Consider the following 22,703-nt stretch of genomic DNA (forward strand, 5'->3'; position numbering starts at 1 on the left):
TAGACACATTAAGTAACTAGCTTCCAGTCTTCTGTTTTGATAACAGAGCTTGGTCCGAAATCTAGATTTCTTACTTACAAGCAAATATATTTTCCTCTAGTGCTGCAGCAAACATGGACTGTCTCTGATTTTCAGGGAGTAGTTCCAATTTTAGATAATTTTTCCTGCTTGCCCCCATAAACAATATTCTAATAATTCCAATATTTCACCATGCAAACTATAGTTCCCATGGCCTTGATGCTGGACGTGATATAAAAACTTTTGTTGGGCCCTGAGTTCTAATTTTTTACTTGGAAAATATGGTTGCACAATAATACCAATGACACCTGTCCTTAAACTGACTTTTTAAACTTACCTCCACAGCCAGATAGGGGAATGACCAGAGAGACAGGTGGATGTGTAAAGAGAACAGCCACAGGTGACTTTATGAGACTACTAACTAGGCAAGGGTGCCCTCAGGGTCCCCCTAGCTTTACTGCTGGGGAAGCAGCAGAGCCTTTCCCCCTGTGACACTTGGATTCATTTGGCTCGGTAGGGATGGAGCTGAAAACCCTTGCTTCTAGACCAGGGTCCTTCTTGCAGAGAGAGGCAGCAAGCTTGGCATGCCACTGAATTCCAGAAGGAAGTTCTAACTGGTTTGTTACCTTGGTAATCTGAGTTGTGGTTGTGCTGCTTGTGGTCTCAGATGTGATGGTCTGAGCTGTCAGCAAGACTCCTGGGTCCAAGTCCCCATTGCTGTCGTCGGTCTGCAGAAAAAAATGCAACTCATCATCATGCCTCTCAGGAAGCCCTGTGGGCAAATGTGGCAGGAGGCAGCTTTGCTCTTCAGCTGTACATTCAAAAGCAAAAACCCGCTTCCCTTACAGTGATCGCTTCATAAAGAAAACAATCCCCCGGCAGCAAGGCTCCCTCTAAGAACACTGGATGGGTCAGTTTCCCTAGCACGGGGGTCAGTGACAGGAGCAGGTCAGGAAGAGGAGGCAGGATTACAGCCACAGTTCCAAAAGGAACGGCAATGACTGCACACGTGTGTACAACATTTCAGAGTTCACAAAGGGCTTTCAAAACATTGTCTTTTGATGCCCACACAAGCCCTGTGAAATAAACAGTAAAGGCAGAGACTGATTAGCACTCCCAGGTAAGAAAACTCAGGCCCAGAGAAGGCGGATGATTTGCTCAAGGACTCAAAACTTGTAAGTGGAAGTTGTCCTCTCCACAAACTGGAAGCTCTTTACATATCACCCAAGGCAGGAAAAGTATAAGCTCTTGTGTGCTAAGACGTGGGTAGGTTCTGAATCATAGGGCAGAACTTTCCAGAAAGGACCGGGAAAGGTGCTTGCCAGGGCTCAAGGGGCCAGGGAATCTCAGGCTATCTTCTTTGAAGACTGAGATGGGAGCCTGGAACCAAGGAGGCAAGAAATGTCCCTTTAAGACAACACCATGGGAGGAAACCTACATGATACCTCAATGACATTTCTGACAACGAAACTATTACTGAAATGGACCATCCTGATTAGGGAGGGTTTAAAAGTATTTAGAATGCTGGGCTATGCAACTAATCTATACAGAGAACAGGGCTGGGGCGACTTCTTGTTTCTCTAGAGCTCACCATATTATGACCAAAACAAATGTATTATGATCAGGCTGAGAAAGGACACTAGCAAAAAGGAAGAGAGATGGTTATCAGTAGCCACTGGGCTGGTAGCAGGACTCAGAGCTGCCGACAGTCCTGTGACTGGGAGGGAAACGGAGGAGACTAGGAGGATGCAGGCTGCCCAGAGCCAACACGCTGTCCAGAAAATAATGACCGGTTGGTTCCGGGATTGCACACAGGCTCAGAAAAAATTTAGAGGATTGCAATTCTTTTCAAAAAGAACCCCGCAGTAAAAAAAAAAGTGTTACATTACTATCTTTTCCTGCCCTCTTTATAATCTGTATTATAAGCAGAGGCCTCCAACATTTTTCTGAGCAGAAGCACATTTCACTGAGGCAAAACGTTGAGATATAGAGGGTGGGAGAGAGGAGGAGCAGAAGAGAATTAGGAAGAAGAGTCTCTGGCTAAGTTCCCTTCCAGGTAAGAATCTAGACCAAACAAAGAGAGGGGGCATGACTGTGATACTGAAATCTTACACTAATGCTTTCTTCGGCCCAGACCCACCTACCTACCTTAGATTCAAACTCAACGAACATTTATTGTACTCCTACTATGTGCCAAGCACAGGATGCAATTGTTACCTCAATTCCACCTCCCAATATCTGAAGTGGGTACTATTATTATCCTCGCTGTATAGTTGGTCCAGAGAAGTTAAATAATTTTGTCAAGGTTCTATAGCTAATCAGTGTTTGAACTAGAACTTAGGGCAAGAAACTTCTCATCCGTAGACTGAGGTTTGGACCCCAGCTCAGATGTAACTAGTGATGGGATCTCGGGCAAGTCATTCTGACATCTCTGAGCTTTAGTTTTCTCATTTGTAACAGGCAGTACTGTAACACAGCTCTGCCCCCACCGTGGCATGGTTGTGAAGATCTAAAGAGATTGCAGAAGTAAAAGTACTTTCTACATTGTTATAAGAATATCAATTTATGTGCCAGGAGGGTTAAACTTTTTTGAAGAGCTCTACCTCTACTAAATGGGTGACTCTATCATATTCTCCTACCTCCCTGGGACTCCCTTCCTCCCTGCTTTCTGTCTCTGAAGAAATGGAAGATGGAGGAGACATTGTTATGATTTCTGACTTACACTCTTCCCACATGTGGACTCTTTTCTTTGACCCTGTAACCAATGTTTCCTCAAAATGGTGCTGCGGCTTTGACAGTTGTTTATAAAGTTAAACATCCATTTATCCTATGATCCAGCAATTCCACTCTTAGGTGTTTACACAAGATAAGTGAAAACATATGTCTACACAATGACTTGCACATGAATGTTCCCAGAAGCTTTATTCACATTTGCTCCAAACTGGAATCAACTCAAATGTCCATCAACAAAGGAAAGGATAAACAAATTGTGGTACACTCGTACAACGGGATACTATTCAACAATAAAAACCAGTAAACTACAGATTCTTATAACTTTGATGAACCTAAAAAAAATTTTCAGACACTAAAGTTGTACTACTGGATACTTCCATTTATATGGAGTCCAAGAACAGGCAAAACTAAGCTATGGTTATGGAAATCAAAGTAGTGGCTGCCTCGAGGCGCAGGGAGTAACTAAAATAGGCTATGAAGAAAGTTTCAAGAGCAGTGGAAGTGTTCTGTATCCCAAATGTGTCTTGGTGACACAGGTATTTATATTTGTCAAGATCAATCAAATGGGGGCACCTGGGTGGCTCAGTTGATTAAGCGTCTGCCTTTGGCTCAGGTTGTGATCCCAGAGTCCTGGGATCGAGTCCTGCATGGAGCTCCCTGCTCAGTGGGGAGCCTGCTTCTCCCTCCCCCTCTGCCTGCCGCTCCCCCTGCTTGTGCGCTCTCTCTCTCTCTTTCACTCTCTCCTTCTCTCTCTCTCTCTGTCAAATAAATAAATAAAATCTTAAAAAAAAAGTAGGCATCATTAAAAAAAATCAATCAAATGGAACACTTAAAAACTGTGCACTTCCCTCCATATAGGTGGGCTTTACCTCAAGCATGCACACACGCACATAGACACAAACAGTAAAATCCTGTTCCAGCTCCCCACCTCCTCTCACCACATTCCCCAAAGTGTGGGAACTGTAGAATAATTAAAAAAAAAAAAAGGTACCTGGGCTAACCTGTTTGGCAATTTAAAAACAGAAGCAGAAATAGTTATCGTACATAAATAACAACAATAGCAAATAATTATCTGGTGTTTATTATGTGCCAGGCACATTTTTTTCTAGATATCATTTACACCCATATTGCATTATGCTTTTTTATTTACCAGTTATCATACTGATTATTCCCATCAGAGGCTTTTCATAGCTGTATGGAATTACCTTAATTGGATGCACCACAATTTATTTAATTTGTTCGCTATTGATGGACATCTAGGTTGTTTCCATGGAGGTGACAACTTAATTTGAAATGCACATTACTTTATTCCTTGCAACAACCCTATAAGGTGGAGCTATTATTAGCCCCATTTTACAAATGAGGGAAATGAGGCACAGAGTGATTAACCTGACCGCACACCAGTAAGTGATGGAGCGCGTTCGAACCCAGGAAATTTTATTCCAAAGTTCGTACTTTCCCCACTATGCGCCACTGTCTAGCATGAATAAGAAGTCGTGTGTATTTTGGTTGACTGTCTCAAGCCTGGTTAAAATGAAATAAAGGTAGATATGTAACAATATAATACAGCTGCCATTTTTTATTACCTACCATATGCCAGGCAAATATTAGCCTTCTTTTAATAGCCTTATAAAGTTATTTTTCAGAAGAGAAAACTAAGGCTCAAAGAGTTTAAGTGACTTGCCAAAGGTCACAAACCTAGCAAGTGTTGGAATTGAGATCCAAGTCTAACTCCAAAGCCCACATGCTTTACCCAGCACATCAAGCTGCCTCTCCACTTCTCTTACATGTGAGTGTATTTTACAGTGACTGCTCCCTTTTCCTTTTTTTAAGGGGCTACTCTCAAACCTTGTGGGCTTTTGTGGGCAGCCTGGTCCTAACAACTTTCATTTATATGCTACAAAATTCACTTCAAAACAGAATACGGTGAAATGTCAGTCTCCCTCCCACCCCTGACCACAGTCCTGTAGTCCCAGTCCCTTCATCAGAGGCCACCACTGCTTTTTGGGTTTTCTTTTTGAGTACCCATTCGGAGATAATATATTCATATACAAGCCTCCCCTTTCCCTCCTGTAAACAGCATATTATTACACCATATTCCACCATGCTTTTTTTTTTCCCTAAGGATTTATTTATTTTCGAGAGAGAAGGAGGGAGCAAAAGAAGAGGGAGGGAAAGAATCTCGAGCAGACTCCCCTCTGAGTGCAGAGCCTGATGCAGGGCTTGGTCTCATGACCCCGAGATCATGACCTGAGCTGAAACCAAGAGTTGGACGCCTAACTGAGCCACCCAGGTGCCCCTCACCGTGCTTTTTTATCTATTAATTTATCAGATAGATTATTCCCATCAGAAGCTTTTTTAAATATCTGCGCAGAATTATACTAATTGGATATACCATAACGTATTTAACCTGTTCCCTACTGATGGCTAGTTAGGTTGTTTCCATGGCAGTAACAATTTAAAGAGTTTCCTACCATATGAAAGTAACTCTTACATCCTCTGGTTAATGACGCGCACAATCTTAAAGTTATTTCCTATTCCTTCCTTCTTCAAACCCCTGTACTGCCAAGTCCTATTCATTCACTTCTGTCTCTCTTGACTTGACACAGCTCTTTCTTCTCATTTCCTCCAGCTACACTTCAGTTCTTTATAAGCAGCTCCCCAGACTTGCTCTAGTCATATCCCTGTCGCCAGGCATCCCCCTACTTTAAAAAATCAGCACACAGCCTTAGGAATCATTTTCCAAAAATCACTGCCTCAGTGATGCTGCTTTATCACCACTGCTAAAACACTTTTAAGCAACCTCATTATTTACCAAATTCCACACTCTAGACCAAGAGAGATGGGAGAAGCATACTAACAGTGACTGAGCATCCACGAATGCACCAAACACTCTACAGACATCACTTCACTGAATCCTCCCCCAAATCTTGCATTGGAAGATGATACCAGCCCCATTTTACAGCCAAAGAAACAGAGGGGGAGAGAGATTAGCGATTTGTTTAAAGTTATCCAGCTAGTATGTGGTTGAGCTAGGATACTCTAATTGTAAAGCACATGCTCTTAATTGGCAAGTGACGCCATTTCCTGAAAGGGATATTGTCTTCCAGTTCATGGTGTGAGGATCAGCGGTAAGGATTTAGGTGAAATCACTCAGCCAGAGTTTCGCACGGCTGCCTTGTTCCTGCCATGCAGGCTTCGGCCCAAATGTGGCCTCCTCAGAGTGGATTTTCCTGACTACGCTAGCCTCAGAGGAATGGTTAACCTTTCATATAATCTCACATTGTCTAACTCTTCACCCGATTTTAGTCTCTTTGGCCTAATACATAAATGCTCAACAAATATCTGTTTATATTTGCTTGTCAGTTTATAGGGGGAAAGCTTTTTCCAACTTTTGGCTTCTACGAATAAAAGGAAGGAAAAAAACAGTTCAACATAAAACAAGTCTTAGCTCATTCAAATTGACAATAATGGAGGAGGATTTTTATTTAAACAAAAATTTTAAATACTTAAATTCTTGTGTGATTTTAAATTTAATTGTAATAAATTTTAATAATTTTTTTAAAGATTTTATTTTTCAGTAATCTCTACACCCAACATGGAGCTTGAACTCACAACCCCAAGATCAAGAGTTGCATCCCCCTCCAACTGAGCCAGCCAGGCACCCCATAAATTATATTATAGCTGTTACTTATTTACACTTTCAGGCATGATGCTCAAGTCAAGTGCATACAGTGTCATATCTTATATAATCTTCATAATAAAATCATGAGGCAGGGGTGCCTAGGTGGCTCAGTCAGTTAAAGTGTCTGCCTTTGGCTAAGGTCATGATCCCAGGGTCCTGGGATTGAGCTCTGTGTCAGGCTCCCTACTCAGCAGGGAGTCTGCTTCTCCCTCTGCCCCTCCCTCTGCTCATGCTCTCTCTCTCTCAAATAAATAAAATCTTTTTAAAAAAATTTAAAAAATAAAATCGTGAGGCAGATACTAACATCATGGATGGGGGGGTTAGATGGGGGGGCAGCAATCAAGGCTCAGAGACATTCAATTACTTGTAGCAATTGGAGTAAGTGGAGAAGCCAGAACCTGAGCTCAGGTTTGTGTGACCCGAAGCCCATGTTCTGAACCATTACACTAGACCGCCTTCCCTAACTGAATTGGGTGGAGGATATAAGCAATCAGATGTGAGACAACTTTGCTTTTAGTGAAGTACTTTGGGACGTCCTTAGATTAGTAACCTCTTCTAAAAAGAATTACCCCAGGGGCGCCTGGGTGGCTCTGTTGGTTAAGCGTCTGTCTTAGGCTTAGGTCATGATCCCAGGGTCCTGGGATTGGAGCCCCTCATCAGGCTTCCTGCTCCGCGGGGGGCCTGCTTCTCCCTCTCCCACTCCCCCTGCTTTTGTTCCCTCTCTCACTGTCTCTCTCCTTCTATCAAATAAATAAAATCTTTAAATAAATAAATAAATAAATAAATAAAAAGAATCACCCCAGAAAAGCCTAGCATTACCTGCAGCAAATGATTAGAGACTCTAAAGAATGAAGGTTATTTATTGTGTTTACTCTAGTCTTTGCTTCTGAAACAGCACATCATGTCCCACCTGGGCAGCCTCATAAGTGATGGTCTTGGTCTCAGTGTGAACAATAGGGACATCTTTGGTTGGGATTTCACTTTTCACAGCATTGGCAGTATCTGAGATGGTGACGGTCTGAGTCTTCACCAGGGGAGGCTGTGAAGCAGTAAAGAAACAGAGTTACCAGAGTCTTCAGAAGGCTGTGGAGAACTAATCTTCTGACATTGATCTGATCAAAGTGATAGCTCTAATCAAGCAAAGGGCTAATTCAGTCTCTGCCCAAGACTTGGACACTATTCCAAGTAGCCTTGACAAGGTGTCAAATCATGAGGGATATTTAAAAACAGCATTACTGTAATCATTTTCATATACTTAATGGAAAGCTATAAGATCAGACGGTTATGATCAGTGATACAAAACACTTTAGACTGACCTTCAGAATTTGAATATAAAACTGTTTGCCAAATAGCAGTCCCTTTTGTTTGTCCTTGTGACTGTGCCATTGTAATTAAGAAAATCAGTCACATTTCCTCCACTAACTAAAAATGGGACATGAAATAGCAATGGCATTGGAATACTTTATCTTGGAATTCATTAACTTCTTTCAAATCAATGTCAGACATTCACTTTGGATTTATTGAGAAGGAACAGTATTTGGAAAACTGGAAAGAAAATCATCACTTCTACCACCACCTGGTGATTAATCTCAGAATTTCCGAAGAATGAACATTAGTGGAATATCAAAGGCTTCTTGTCCATCAGCTCACCTTGCCAAAGACTATAAATCACCCTAAAACTACCATTTGATTGTGATAAAGTTAAGTGGCCATCCACCTTAGCACAGGAGATTAGTGCCTGTGAGCATGGAAGCCCTTGTGAGTGGAGTCAGTGGGAGTGGTGGGCTATACTATGTGGCCGCAATACAGAAATAATTGTTTGGAGTTTGAAATCTCAAAAAAAAAAAAAAATCAGTTGTATCTTTTAACGAAAAATATTTGAATTTTTTGAGCATGGCCCCAAAACACTAATGGCTCTTCATCATAGAAGTCTCAGAAATTCACCTCTTTATATAGCCCATACTTGAGCAAGGAAAAGAGGAACCCACTCACATCAGCTTCATAAAGATAAGCAGCTGGAATTTACCCCCAAGAGTTTTAAGTCCTCAGGGGAGAAAGCATTTCTAGCCATGGAGTTAATTCCTCTGAATAAATTTATTTGTAGTAATCAAGGGCTTCGATTTTATTCTGTGATTCTCAAAAAAGCAGAGAGGCGACTGCCCTCACCACCACCACCACCTCCTCCACAGAACAGATTCTGGCCCTCTCCCACAGTGAGTCATTAGACCTGCATCACTGAATCGGTTACTACCTGGAAACTTCGAATGAGGGTGGGGAACTGGTTACCCACACGAGAGTCATGAAATGATCCATTTTGCTTTCCAAGTGGCTCTCCTGGTGTAACATGTTCTTCACTACTCTCTGCCTTTTTTTCACCAAGTTGCAGCTGAGAGGAAGCTGGTGATACTGAGAACTTTAAGGCACTGGCCTGTTCCTCCACTCCTATACATTCCCCACTGAAGCCTCTTGGCATTTCCTTAACATCAAGATAGCCAGCTGCCCCCTGCTCCTTCTCTTCTGTCTCCTTGCTGCTTATGGAAAGGGAGCCAAACTCAAAGCTTTGTGGAGACTCCGACGGGGTGGTCATTTGGCTCTTACTAGGAATTACTGAGTGCTTGGGACCATCCCATTCAGAGTCAGGGTTGGTAGATGGCCCCTTTGTCACGGCAGCCACCTCCTCTGTTCGAATGCCATTTATATTCTACAAATGAAGCAAGAAGATTAGGAATAAGTAGGGAATATCAGTGAACTCTTGAGAATCAACAATAATTTTTAAGAGGTCTCAAAAATATTAGTATTAATATAAACCAAGAATCTTGGCTCCTGAGGTAGCCAAAAGGAACAACTGCTCTTCACTGATAAATATATTAGTGGCTTAAGCAGTTCCAACCTCATTTTGGTCTTATCTCTATAACCCTGTTAACCTGAGAGATAATTTTGATGTGCCTCACACAGTACCAAGCACTTTGTGTTACTGTGTTACTATGATCTTGCCTGTATAACACATACTCTTCATACTTAAAGGAGTTACTTTGCCATTCCTAAATACCTAACTCATTACTATGCACAGGGAACAATGCAATTTATGAGCCAATCGAAACATATTCTCCAGAAGCCTGATCAGTTTGAAAAATGTTTCATACCTCCAAACCATAAATATCATCATAACAGCCCCTGATGGAGAAGCTAAAATCTCCAGGCATTAAAACATCGAATACATCCAGAACAAACTTAATCCAATCACTGTCGTGAAATTAAATACCACAAATAGTGAAGTATTTCTTTGTAAACATAATAAAAGTGACCCAGCAGCTGAGATACATTTTGTAAAAGATTACTTATTTATTTATTTATTTATTTGAGATAGAGCACACAAGCAGGGGGGAGGGGCAGAGGGAGAAGCAGATTTCCCACTGAGATGCGGCTGGCTCAATCCCAGGACTCTGAGATCATGACCTGAGCCAAAGGCAGACACTTAACCGACTGAGCCACCCAGGCACCCCGAGATATAGTTCTTCATAGATGAATGACCTATCTTCACGCCTAAGAAGTAAGTTCTGGAAACAGTCCCATCCTGGGCCAAGTGCCTCACACCACAGGAAAAACAGACCTAAAATAAGTACTTCCAAAAGAATGTGGATGACGAGATAACATCACCATGAATGGACATAATCCCAAAGTTTACAGAAAGGCGCTAAAGGTAGAAGAGAAGGAATTCACAAGAGTAAAAAAAGAATATGAGCGGGCGCCTGGGTGGCTCAGATGGTTAAGCGTCTGCCTTCAGCTCAGGTCATGATCCCAGAGTCCTGGGATCGAGTCCCACATCGGGCTCCCTGCTCCTTGGGAGCCTGCTTCTCCCTCTGCCTCTCTCTCTGTCTCTCATGAATAAATAAATAAAACTTAAAAAAAAAAAAAAAGAATATGAGCAATGTGAAAAACCAACAGGCTGACTGAAGCCAAATGTCAGGAAAAGTAAACATGTGCATGTGCTCACCAGAAAGCCACGCAGGCCTGAAATTTTGGTAAGATCAACTTCCCGTATTACATACCACCTAGTAACTTACTAACAGAAAATGACTCTTTTAAAAAGGTATTCCTGGAGTCAATGACACGTGCTTGGATCAGCTTACATGTTAGTACTCAAATCACATGACATGCATTATATTTTTTTAACCTTAACTTGTAAGCCAACTACATTGTGATGAATATAAACCAGTGCCCTATTAAGGCAAGGCAAGATGCACCACACTCAAGAGTATCAGGCCAACTTTACTTCTAAGCCATCTTGAAACCATCAACTCAAGTGTATCTCAGAGTGGTACAAGCTGAATTCAGATTAGGCAGGTCTTTCATGGACTGATTATGAAGATTACATAGGGCATGAAAAATGAGACTAAGAGAGGACAACAGAAACTGTCTCTGTTTGCAGACAAATCAGAGATACATAAAATATTATTGCTGAGCATGTGAATTTCCTCATATTTAAAATGAGAATAATACCTGGTTTGACTCATGGGGTTCTGAAGATCAAAAAAAATAATAATATATGTGAAAGCACTTTGTAAATTCTTTTTTTTTAAAGATTTATTTATTTATTTTGAGAGACTGAGAATGAGAGAGAGAGAGAGAGAGCGCACATGAGAGGGGGGAGGGTCAGAGGGAGAAGCAGACTCCCTGCCAAGCAGGGAGCCCGATGCAGGACTCGATCCCGGGACTCCAGGATCATGACCTGAGCCGAAGGCAGTCGCTTAACCGACTCAGCCACCCAGGCGCCCAACACTTTGTAAATTCTTAAGTATCATATACAGTCACTTAATTCAACCAACATTCTGAGTACCTATAATATGCTAGGGCCTTATTTACTAGAATAAATTAGTTGTTATTATTTACACACTGTATTACTCTCTAGGGCACTTTTCTCACCATTTCTTTTGAGTCAGACAAGCTGTTAGAGCTGTCCAAAAATAGATCAGCTGGTAATAAACAAATAGATTTTCTTAAATTGCTATATGCTAGTTTTAGCACTGTGAATGGCATATCCAAACCCACTCACATGGAGAAAAACTTCAAGGCTTTTCCAAACAATTTTGTCACAATTGAGAAGGCTGATTTAGAACCAGGAAAATACCAAAGAAAATCAAGTTAGAGCCAATTTTATACCAATCTGCTCAAGTGATACGTGGTGGTCTGTCATGAAGAAGCCATTTGTGAGTTGAACACTGCTTAGGCCAGCAACATCTGGCCCTAAGTTGCCTACTGTTGAGTAAAACTAGATTGAGCAATGATTTTTTTTTCAAAGCATGTACAGAGGAGACCACCGATAAAAGCTGCAGCCACAGTAACATCAACAAATATTTACTGACCACTTAATACATGTCAGTCACTGGAAATAAAAGGAAAATTAATAACAGTTGGGTAAGATTACCACAACCTCCCCAATTGGCGCTACTGTCCAGATCTGGACACAGCCAACTACTTACTGGACATCTTCCCAGCCATATGGAATGCAATATGCCCCACACTAAGCTCATCTCTGCTGCTGCCTGGACCTGCCACCCCAACTTCCTCCATCATTTCTGTTATATTGATAAATGGCACCATCATCCATCCAGGCTTCCATGCCAGAATCCTGAAATCATCTTCAATGCCTTCCTTATACTCATCTACCAACCCCTGTAAATTACTGCAAGGCTTTCCATTCCATTTTAATATTCCCCTTATCTATCTGTTTCTATTCCCACGTTTACTACCTTCATTCAGGCCCTTGTGATGCTTCACTTAGCTTACTACTAATGCCCTAAATAGTTTTTCTTCTTTGCTTTTTTCCTTCCTTCTTTCTCATCTCAAACCTTCCTTGAACACATCCTCTACTCTGCTGCTAAAGTGTTTATTTCTCTATTTTTAAGATTTTATTTATCTTTAGAGAGAGAGAGAGCACAAGCTGGGAGAGGGGCAGAGGGAGAAGCAGACTCCCCGCTGAGGGGGTAGCCCTGCTCAGGGCTCATTCCCAATCCTGGGACTCTGGGATCATGACCTGAGCCATTCAGGTGCCCGTAAAGTGTTTATTTCTAAAATGAAACATTGAGAACTCCATTTTGCAGCTTAAAACCCTTTAGTGGTTCTTCACTGCCTCTGGTTAAAGTTCAGACCCTTTAGTAAGACAGAAAATACTTTAAAATATGACTCCTACCTCTCTCTCCAGCTTCACCCTGTCATACCTCCACAGATAACCTTCTTTCCATTAATTCAAAACTATTTGCAGTTCCTGGAACAGAGCATGCTTTCTTTTACCTCCCTGCCTTTGTAAATATTGTCAATATTGTTCCTTCTGCCTGGAAGTCCATGCCCAGCTCAAGTGTCAGTTCTGGAAGTTTTCCCCTGACTACCTAAAGTATGTAGATACTATTCTTCTTTGTTCCTATTGAACCTTGTCATTAATGGTTTAGTAATCCACCTTTCCCCTTAGACTGTGAGTTCCTTGGCGGCGGCGGGAGGGTCGGGCGGGGGGAGGGTAGTGGAGATAAGGATTTCCTGGTACTTAGCTCTGTATCTCTCTTGTTCAGTTTTTGGCACGTAATGTTCAGTACAAACTTGTTGAAAGTATATTCAACAAATCCAGGTGACTTGAGAACTTCTACCTGGCCTTGTGCTATTTAAAAACTGAAAAGGCATGTTGAGAAAGAAGACAAAAAGTGGGAGCGCCCCGGGTGGCTCAGTTGGTTAAACATCCAACTCTTGATTTCGGCTTAGGTCATGATCTCAGTGTTGTGAGATCAAGGCCCTTGTCAGCTGGGCATGGTGCCTGCTTAAAATTCTCTCCCTTTCCCCTGCACCCCATCCCACACACAAACACTAAAAAAAAAAAAAAAAAAAAAAAAGGAAAGGAAAGAACATAGAGAGTGGCCCACTTGACCAGACCCACTCTCTCATCCAGGATTTTATCTCCTACATCAGTAAAATAAGACAAAAACTGACATTATTCATGTTCACAACATGCCAGATAGTACACTAGTCACTTTAATATGTTTCCTCACTTAATTTTTCATAACCTCACTATGCAGTAGTCACTATCTCTACTTTAGAGATATAGAGAGGTTAAGCAACTCAGAGCTAGTGAAGTGATGGAGCTAGGTTTAAACTCAAGTTGGTTTCTGGTTCTAAAGCCCATTTCATCCATGGCAACAAAATATTTCAAGTAAGACCAGAGGACATGTCTTATTATGTTCAAAAGAATGTGCACCAGGGGAGTATGTCAGAGGGGGAGACGAACCATGAGAGATGATGGACTCTGAAAAACTGAGGGTTCTAGAGGGTAGGGGGGTGGGGGGATGGGTTAGCCTGGTGATGGGTATTGAGGAGGGCACGTTTTGCATGGTGCACTGGGTGTTATGAACAAACAATGAATCATGGAACACTGCATCAAAAACTAATGATGTAATATATGGTGATTAACATAACAATAAAAAAATTAAAAAAAAGAATGTGCACCAAACCTGACAATACTTTCGAGAAGTACCAAGATTGTCCAAAGTCCTCTTAGCAGAGTCTGATTTCAGTGCCCAACATTATACTTTTAAAAATAAGAGGGCTGAAAGCCAGAAGAAAAGACAGAGACAAAAAGAAGATATTAAAATCTCCACGACACAACTCCCAAACTTGGGCAAGTAACGTTAAGTGAGGAATGTTAACTGACAGTGTTGTGCCTTTAGCTATTGCCATCAGCAAGGGCCACTGGATCATATAAGACTCTGCACAACAGCATATACCAAATTGGCCTGGAAACTTTAAAGGACTCTTGTCAGGGTATGAACAAATATAGGACGGCGTCTGAACCTCCCACAGTAACTGACAAAATTGAGACGTAATGTGATTCAAAGGTGTTAATTCAGACGTTGCTTATCTGGACTGACGGGGGATCTAGAAGAAGAAAGATGTTACAATAGTAAGACCAGCTGCTCAAGAATAGGAGAAGCAAAAATGTGAGACAATTATTTAACTGAGAATATTCTTGGAAAGTTTCCAATTTTATTTAAAAAGTGGATGGTACCTGCTAAGTATGGTAATTAAGTATTTTCTTTGGGGGAAAAAAAAACGAATGTTTTTCTTTCTAAAGGTTTTCTCTTGAGAAGTTATTTATTTAGAAGGATTATGTCTCAGGATCACCAAGCCCTGTGTAGGTATGTGCCCTTATGAGTTATAAATTACCTCTCCCTTGACTTAAAGATCCCAGACATCACTAAGAGCAGTACCACTCCATTAAATGCAATCCAGAGACTTTTTCTCTTCAGGTTATTTTTGAAGCAAGGTACTTATACCTTAGACCAATGAAAAAAAACACAGTTATGCTTACAAGACTATCTTATCCTATAAACATCACAATGAAAATAAGTCCTGAAAACTTTCCTAAAATTTTGCCACATAAGAAAAAAACTGTATTTTGTTTCTGGAGGGGCCATGTAGTAATTTTTCCCACACACATTTGATCACCTGTTTCCTGCTTTAGTGAAGACTGTTTTTATCTCTGGGTGGCAACGGAAAAGCAATTCCTTTCTGTATTAGAAGGAAAAAAAGGACCTGCTATTGTCTCATTTTATCTTTCTATATATTAAAATCCTGGGTACACAATAAGGTCCAAGTGAAGAACAGCAGTATCATTGCCAACTTGCCATGTGATTTCAGGGAACCACTTTCATCTCAGGACCATAATTAAATGTGGGAATGAGGGAAGAAGGCAAAAATGCTAACTTCAAAGACTAAACCCTCCCCTTGGTAATGTGCTATGTGCTTTATTTCTTACCCATTTAAAAATTATATTTTCCTATGTATAACTACACACATGAAAGAGACTTCAGGGCATATTAAAATATCAGTACTAGAGCCGCCTGGGTGGCTCAGTCATTAAGCGTCTGCCTTCAGCTCAGGTCATGATTCCAGGGTCCTGGGATCGAGCCCCGCATCGGGCTCCCTGCTCAGCAGGAAGCCTGCTTCTCTCTCTCCCACTCTCCCTGCTTGTGTTCCCTCTCTCACTGTGTCTCTCTCTCTGTCAAATAAATAAAATCTTAAAAATAAAATATCAGTAGTAGTAGTAGCAGAATTGCAAATACTTTTTTTTAAAGTAAACTCTATGCCCAACGTGGGACTTGAACTCATGACCCCGAGATCAAGAGTCATATGCTCTACCAACTGAGCCAGCCAGGCACCCCAAGAATTGCAAATAATTTAATTTCTTTGTATTTTTCTGTATTTCCTAACCTTTCTAAATGAATATGCATTACTTTTGTTATAAAAAATGTTATTTAATTATTTTCTTATATGAGCAAGCTTTTGTATCTGGTTTCATAATGAAGTAATCTGCAAAACCTGAAGAGTCTAGTCAACAATTTATGAAAAGTGCTGATAAATCCGTAATGTCCTCCAACCATTTAAAAACAGTTAAAAATAGGGGCACCTGGGTAGCTCAGTCGGTTAAGCATCTGCCTTCGGTTCAGCTCATGATCCCAGGGTCCTGGGGTCAGGCCCTGTGCTGAGCCCCTTGTGGAGCTCCCTGCTTCTCCCTCTCCTCCCCGCTCATGCTCTCTCTATCTCTCAATCTCTCAAATAAATATGTAAAATCTTTAAATAAAAACAGTTAAAACAGTTTCCTAAAAGGAAAAGTAGTTAATAGAAAGAATGGTAAGTAATGTAAGCAACTGGTAACTAATATAAACATTCTCTTTTATAAGGATAATATAAAACCTTAGTAATTTAGCAAGTGGATTCTGAAAGTCAAAGTCAATGACTGTGGACTTATGTATCTGGGTGGAAAAGAAATAGCTCAACTTTAAGGTGTAGCTTCATTATGTTTTAACATTTTCTGATTTAAAGATGGCAAGGCTATACTCAGAAATGTGAATGAAAATATGGTTGTATCTGTGACTTAATTCCTTAGTAGATTTTCTTATTAGATAACATGCCTCTGAAACCAGTCAAGACATGCAAAGAAAATTATCATTCTCTTGCCAGTCATGATAGCAACTGGGAATATAAAATATTAAAGATCAAAGAATCCTAAAACTTGACCTGAACAGTAACTGTAGATTAAGTGATATATACTACAAATCAACACTATCACACTTCAATCAGAATGATTTATATTTTTCTTTTCTTTCTTTCTTTATTTTTTGCCTGAGTGCCCTGCACCTCAGGCTTAAATCTTACTTTATTGGAATCAAGTATAAAACATAAGAATGACTGAATAAATTCAATAAACGGTTGTTTGTCATCTCGGAAGAGAAATGTCTTTTAGGTGATTTGGGGGTAGATGAAAGAAAGAAGTGATCCAATCCTAGGGTGCTTAGATTAATTGACGATATTGACAATGATATGTACAGATGGCAGTTAAGTATATTTACACAAGATAAATATATCTTATGGTGGCAGCAATGGTGGAAACTTGGGGAAAAGGCAACTTTTATCAGAGCTGGTCTCCAGTTTAATTACAGTGTCTTGTTAATTTTTTAGTGCGTTCTCAGGTATGATACTGTTACACTAAGCACCAAAATAAGCCAGTCAGTAATGTTATTGAGTCCATACAAGCAGAATTAGACAGTTGACAGAACAATTTTGAAAGAAGAAAATAATCATGTCAGTTATAAAGCTAACTTCTAATGAGAGCCTGGGAATCAATATATGTTGAATTTTGAGTTTGCAAAAAAATGCCTTTCCCTAATATTTTATTCAATGTTCCCAAAGATCTATCTCTAGAATACCTATGAAAAATTTATCTTCATATATGTCCATGTTCAAATGGATAGTATAGACAAATATGAATAAATATGGGTGTTCTTACTTGCTAAAAACCAGACAAATTTTAAGAGAGGGCCATTAACATGCTAAGGTGACATTTTACTTTATTGAATGGACGAAACTGAGAAGTAGGAAACACAAATAATAACTGCAAAAAAATGTTCATAGTCCAGCCAGACCAAAATACAAATTCTGTTACTAAATTGCATGAATATCCTGGTCTAACACACTTTACTAACACCATCTTAAACCATCTCGAACATTCTACTCCAAGTCAGCAAGGGTTTGACCCTGACATAATACTTGGGGACTCAGGCACAGAATACCAAAAATACTTTTTTTGATGAAGCTTGAATAATTCTTAGATACAAAACGTCATTTGGTTTGACAATGAGGTGTTTTTGGTTTGTTTCCTTCTGGATATCAATCGAGTTTTCTTTTGAGCTTGTATGTGAGGTCTGATTTAATTGATGGGAATTTAAGCTATTGATCTAAATATCTCCAATAAACATGTAAAGGAAACTACTAATTATTTTCTTCTAAAAAATTCAATTCCTTTTATTGAATGATTTTTTGCTTTTTATTTTATTTTTAATAATAAATATATTTTTATATGTTTATAAAATATATAAACGTGGGGCTTGAACTCATAACCCTGAGATCAAGACCTGAGCTGAGATCAAGAGTCGGACCCTTACCTGACTGAGCCGCCCAGGCGCCCCTATTGAATGATTTTAATACCAGAAACCAGATCATCCCAGGTCCCAAACAAATCATCCCAGATCATCCCACCCCAAACAAAAGCCCTGACACCTCTGTCTCAACCCCAGGCCAGGCCTCATCCTTATCTTCTGGTTCCTATACACTGAGAGAGATCCTATCTCAGGTTCTGGGACATTCTGCAGGACTCAACCTGGGGGATTTAACTTAAGATGAAGGGAGTCCAGCATTAATGAATCAATTCATCAGTGGCTTCAGGATCTTAGAACCATTTTCTTTTCTGAGAACCATTTTTAATACCCAGTTTCATAAATCATTAGGGTCTCACAAATTCCAACTTTCTCCTTAATTCACACTCTGTAACTTTTACCACATTTTCATTTGGGGACTGAGTGACTTAGGAGACAGCTGTGGCATGATAGAAAGTCACCGGACTAAAACATTGAAGACCTGGGTTCTAGTTCCAGTTCTTTCACTTAAAAACTGCTCGTTCCTGCTGGAGGGTGTTATGCTGAGTGAAATAAATCAATCAGAGAAAGACATGTATCATATGACCTCACTGATAATGAGGAATTCTTAATCTCAGGAAACAAACTGAGGGTTGCTGGAGTGGTGGGGGGTGGGAGGGATGGGGTGGCTGGGTGATAGACATTGGGGAAGGTATGTGTTATGGTGAGCGCTGTGAATTGTGCAACACTGATGAATCACAGATCTGTACCTCTGAAACAAATAATGCAATATATATTAAGGAAAAAAAAAGAAGAAGATAGGAGGGGAAGAATGAAGGGGAGTAAATCGGAGGGGGAGATGAACCATGAGAGACGATGGACTCTGAAAAACAAACTGAGGGTTCTAGAGGGGGGTGGGGTGGGGGGATGGGTTAGCCTGGTGATGGGTATTAAAGAGGGCACGTTCTGCATGGAGCACTGGGTGTTATGCACAAACAATGAATCATGGAACACTACATCAAAAACTAATGATGTAATGTATGGTGATTAACATAACAATAAAAATTAAAAAAAAAACTGCTCGTTCCTGGGCAGGCCTCTCAACCTCTGAGACTCTGTTTTATCAGAAGAAGTAAGAACAGGGGCACCTGGGTGGCTCAGTCATTAAGCGTCTGCCTTCGGCTCAGGTCATGATCCCAGGGTCCTGGGATTGAGCCCCATATTGGGCTCCCTGCTCAGCAGGAAGCCTGCTTCTCCCTCTCCCACTCCCCCTGCTTGTGTTCCTGCTCTCACGATCTCTCTCTCTGTCAAATAAATAAAATCTTAAAAAAAAAAAAAAAGAAGAACATCACTGTTATGGTTATTATGAGGGTTCACTGTACAGGTGTTCACAATGAAGTGATGGGCAAATACTAGATACTATTTGTCTTTGTACTCTATTTCTTAAAATTTTACTTTTTGCAAAGAAACATGAACCAGAGCAATAAAGACACCTAGTCCCTACTTGGAAGTGTTTCTTGAGCACCCAAGGTGGGCCAATCCTATAGATTTAACTAAGGCTGGTCTTCCTTTTGGCTTAGCAAGTTCTCAGCCAGGTTCTCCTTATATCTTAGAGAACATCACCAGAGTTTTGAAGAAAGAAATTGTGACAGAATATAAGAATTAAAATACGCACACTATGAGACTATTTAATAAATATTCCTGAGCCGAGAGCTTCATGAAAGTTTTGAGATATATACTGTTAAGAAAGAAAATTAGGAAAAACATTTCTGATTAGTCCCAAAATTTATAATCATTTAAAGCTTAATAGATTTACTGTTGTTTCTAAGCCCAAATCATATCTATGTTACTACCCACAGATTTTGCTTCCTGAAATTATTAAACTTTCTGTAAAAAGAGTCTAAGATTTAACATACTACCTCTATAGTCACTTTCCACAATGGAACCCTAAATCAACCACATCTATTAAACTACCATTGGTTTTCACATTCTTTTCATTCTATTTTACCATTCTTTTTTAAATTTTTTTATTTTTTAAAAGATTTTATTTATTTATTTATTTGAGAGAGAGAATGTGAGAGAGAGAGAGAGAGACACATGAGAGGGAAGAGGGTCAAAGGGAGAAGCAGACTCCCTCCTGAGCAGGGAGCCTGATGCAGGGCTTGATCCAGGGACTCCAGGATCATGACCTGAGCTGAAGGCAGTCGCTTAACCAACTGAGCCACCCAGGCACCCTACCATTCCTTTTTTAAAATTTTTTTTAGGTAATCTCTATACCCAATGTGGGGCTCGAACTCACAACCCCACGATCAAGAGACACATGCTCCACAGACTGAGTCAGCCAGGCACTCCTCGAATTTACCAGAGACCTAGACTGGCCCTACACATGCTGTTCAATGATATGATCAGCTCTGTAATGTTATCATCTTTGCAATGACTTTGTGACCTGTTCCAATGCAAATACCTCAGGGAAAGTTAATACATTAAACTGTTATTGGTGTTTCCGTATGTCACAAAAAGGGGATCTGGGTATTCGTTGGACTTTTTAATAAGATTTATATAATTAAAAAAATAAATTTGATGAGAAAAAGGGAGTGAGTAGAAGGTGGCAATAGGATTGAGGGACAGGGCTGTGCCCAGACACACATACACCCACAGAGCACATTACGCTTGTTTGCAAACCCAGTAAGAAACGCTTTGCACCGCAAATGCCCACAGAACCAGCAGGAATTGAGGTTATCTTGCTAAGCACAGAAGGAAGATACCCAGCAGAAGTGTCCAGCTCCTGGTTCTTTACTAAAGTAAACAATAAATATTACAGTCACTTAACTTATCAACAGTCTATTTAAGTAATACCCCCAAATAGTCTGCAACATGCAAACTAAAAAATGTAGAATCCAATCCTGATTAGATCAGTTAATTGCGAGTGCTTTGTTTCTACATTCTTCTCTTTAACAAAACAGGGCAAGTTTATGTTTCAGCAAAGAACAGCTTTAAATGCCTTGGGGGAAAGCTCTTTAAAACAAAACAAAACATATGTCTTTATATATTAATTTCAGTATTTGTAATCTTATTCCTATTTTGAAAATTAATATTATTGGTGTTTCCCATGGTTGTATAATAATCAGTAGGAACGTCAACCTGATGATTCAAAAACCTGTTAAAACAAATGCTTTTATATGGGCACTTGCAATAAGAGATAAATCAGACGTGGTAATAGCTTCTTTTGTAAAAGCCATGTATTAACAGCACATAAAGATGACAAGTCAAGCAGCAATAGCCCATTCTTCAGCCAAAAAAGGAAACGAATGAAGAAAGAACAAAAATCACCAAAAAGAAAATCATTCCCTGGCCCCCAACCCCCAAAGCCTCATAAATAATAGTTTGGGTACGCTTTCAGTGGAAAACTCAGGCCAGCCGACAGTTTGAAAAAGGACATTAGAATCACAAACACTCAGGATGGGGATAAACTAACAACAGAGTAACCATGTGACTAGCAAAAGATGATTTAAAAATTCTATCTTTCCTCTCTAGTGTGCCATTCTTTATCTTGCAATACATTTCTCTTCATTCTAAATTTTCTCTCTTGGCTATATCCACCCCCACTTTCTTTTAAAAATAAAGTTAGTATGCTATTGGTCCCTCTCTAGAAATACATCCTGGTAGTGCTCACTAGCTTCTCCACAAAACTTGAGTCATTTTCATGGTTCATTGCTATTCTCTGGCGTATAAAGATTACATCTGGATAAAGGAGCTTACTTAGATGTTGGCCTTTATTAAATTACAGTTGGTAAAACTGCTTATTATAAGAAAATCACTCCATAATGCAGCCTCTTAACAAATGCCAGCAAACGAAATTTGCCAATGACAGTTATCCTTCAAACATGGTTTTTATAATTTCCTTAATAGTGCTGTTATTAGATTATCCCCAGAAAAGGTGACTGTAAAAGCAAACAGCTTCAAAAAAAGTGCCTGATGCAAAATTTTATCTATTAGTAATAGAAAATTTTGCCTTAACACTGCACTCACCAGCAAGGACTCCACAGATCATATGAGTGTTCTCAAACCTGAATAGAGCTATAGAAGTCAAAGTTTTCAGCAAATATTAAAAGTTATACTAAACAAGTCTAGGAGACCAGAAGCCTTTGTTTGGTCAATTTTATTTCAAGATACTAAGAAGGGCTAAGATAGAGAAATGGAGATGGAGAGGAAGGAGTTATAACCAGTACAAAAACTCTGATCATTTAGTATGGAACACAATTAAATATATTTGGCAGGATTTCTCAGAGGTCTCAATTCAAAAAATGATTAAATACATAATAAGTACTTAGAAAAACATTATGGCCCAATTTAATATCTAGAAAATAGCATCTTGATTCCACAGAACTAAATACAACAGGAAACTATTATTAGATACTAACTAGCTGCGTCTTCTCTTCCTGAAAAATCCTATAATAATGAAAATGACTTTCCATGTTAACATTTTCAACAAGTTCCTAAGAAGAACATGGCTTTGAAGAAACTCTTCAAAATTTTATACTACTCAGACATGGCCATGAAGTACATACTTTGAGCTAGTAAACAGACCACTTCAAAATGTGGAGTGTTAGCTTTAAGCAATTACCTGGGTAATACAATAGAATCTAGAACTGTCAGAGTAACATAAGAGACAGGGTTTACCCAAGGTGAAGTGAAAGATAAAGTGGTATACCTTCTGTTAATTCCACATTACAGGAGCACGCTCTCCTCACACCCACATATCCACACCCACTCCACTCTTCACTCTTCACTATGATCACAGTGGCAATATTGGA

General features: G+C 39.9%; 1 protein-coding gene across 17 annotated transcripts in view; it reads right to left on the bottom strand.

Annotated features, from left to right (window-relative positions):
* Positions 1-22,703, bottom strand: part of EPB41 (erythrocyte membrane protein band 4.1) — a 203,040-nt gene that overhangs the window by 5,553 nt on the left and 174,784 nt on the right. For 11 of the 17 annotated variants that reach the window (XM_073903077.1, XM_073903069.1, XM_073903072.1 and 8 more), the window contains 3 exons: positions 8,688-9,137; positions 7,347-7,475; positions 645-746 (listed from right to left, as the gene is read on the bottom strand). In XM_073903077.1, coding sequence (XP_073759178.1) covers positions 645-746; positions 7,347-7,475; positions 8,688-9,137 — 681 coding nt within the window. The remainder of the gene's footprint in view (positions 1-644; positions 747-7,346; positions 7,476-8,687; positions 9,138-22,703) is intronic. The other 6 variants (XM_073903074.1, XM_073903076.1, XM_025856028.2 and 3 more) reach the window with 2 other exon arrangements.

This window comes from Callorhinus ursinus, unplaced genomic scaffold, assembly GCF_003265705.2.
Source record: "Callorhinus ursinus isolate GAN/ISIS: 27379988/994484 unplaced genomic scaffold, GSC_fseal_2.0 scaffold18, whole genome shotgun sequence".
Taxonomy (NCBI): domain Eukaryota; kingdom Metazoa; phylum Chordata; class Mammalia; order Carnivora; family Otariidae; genus Callorhinus; species Callorhinus ursinus.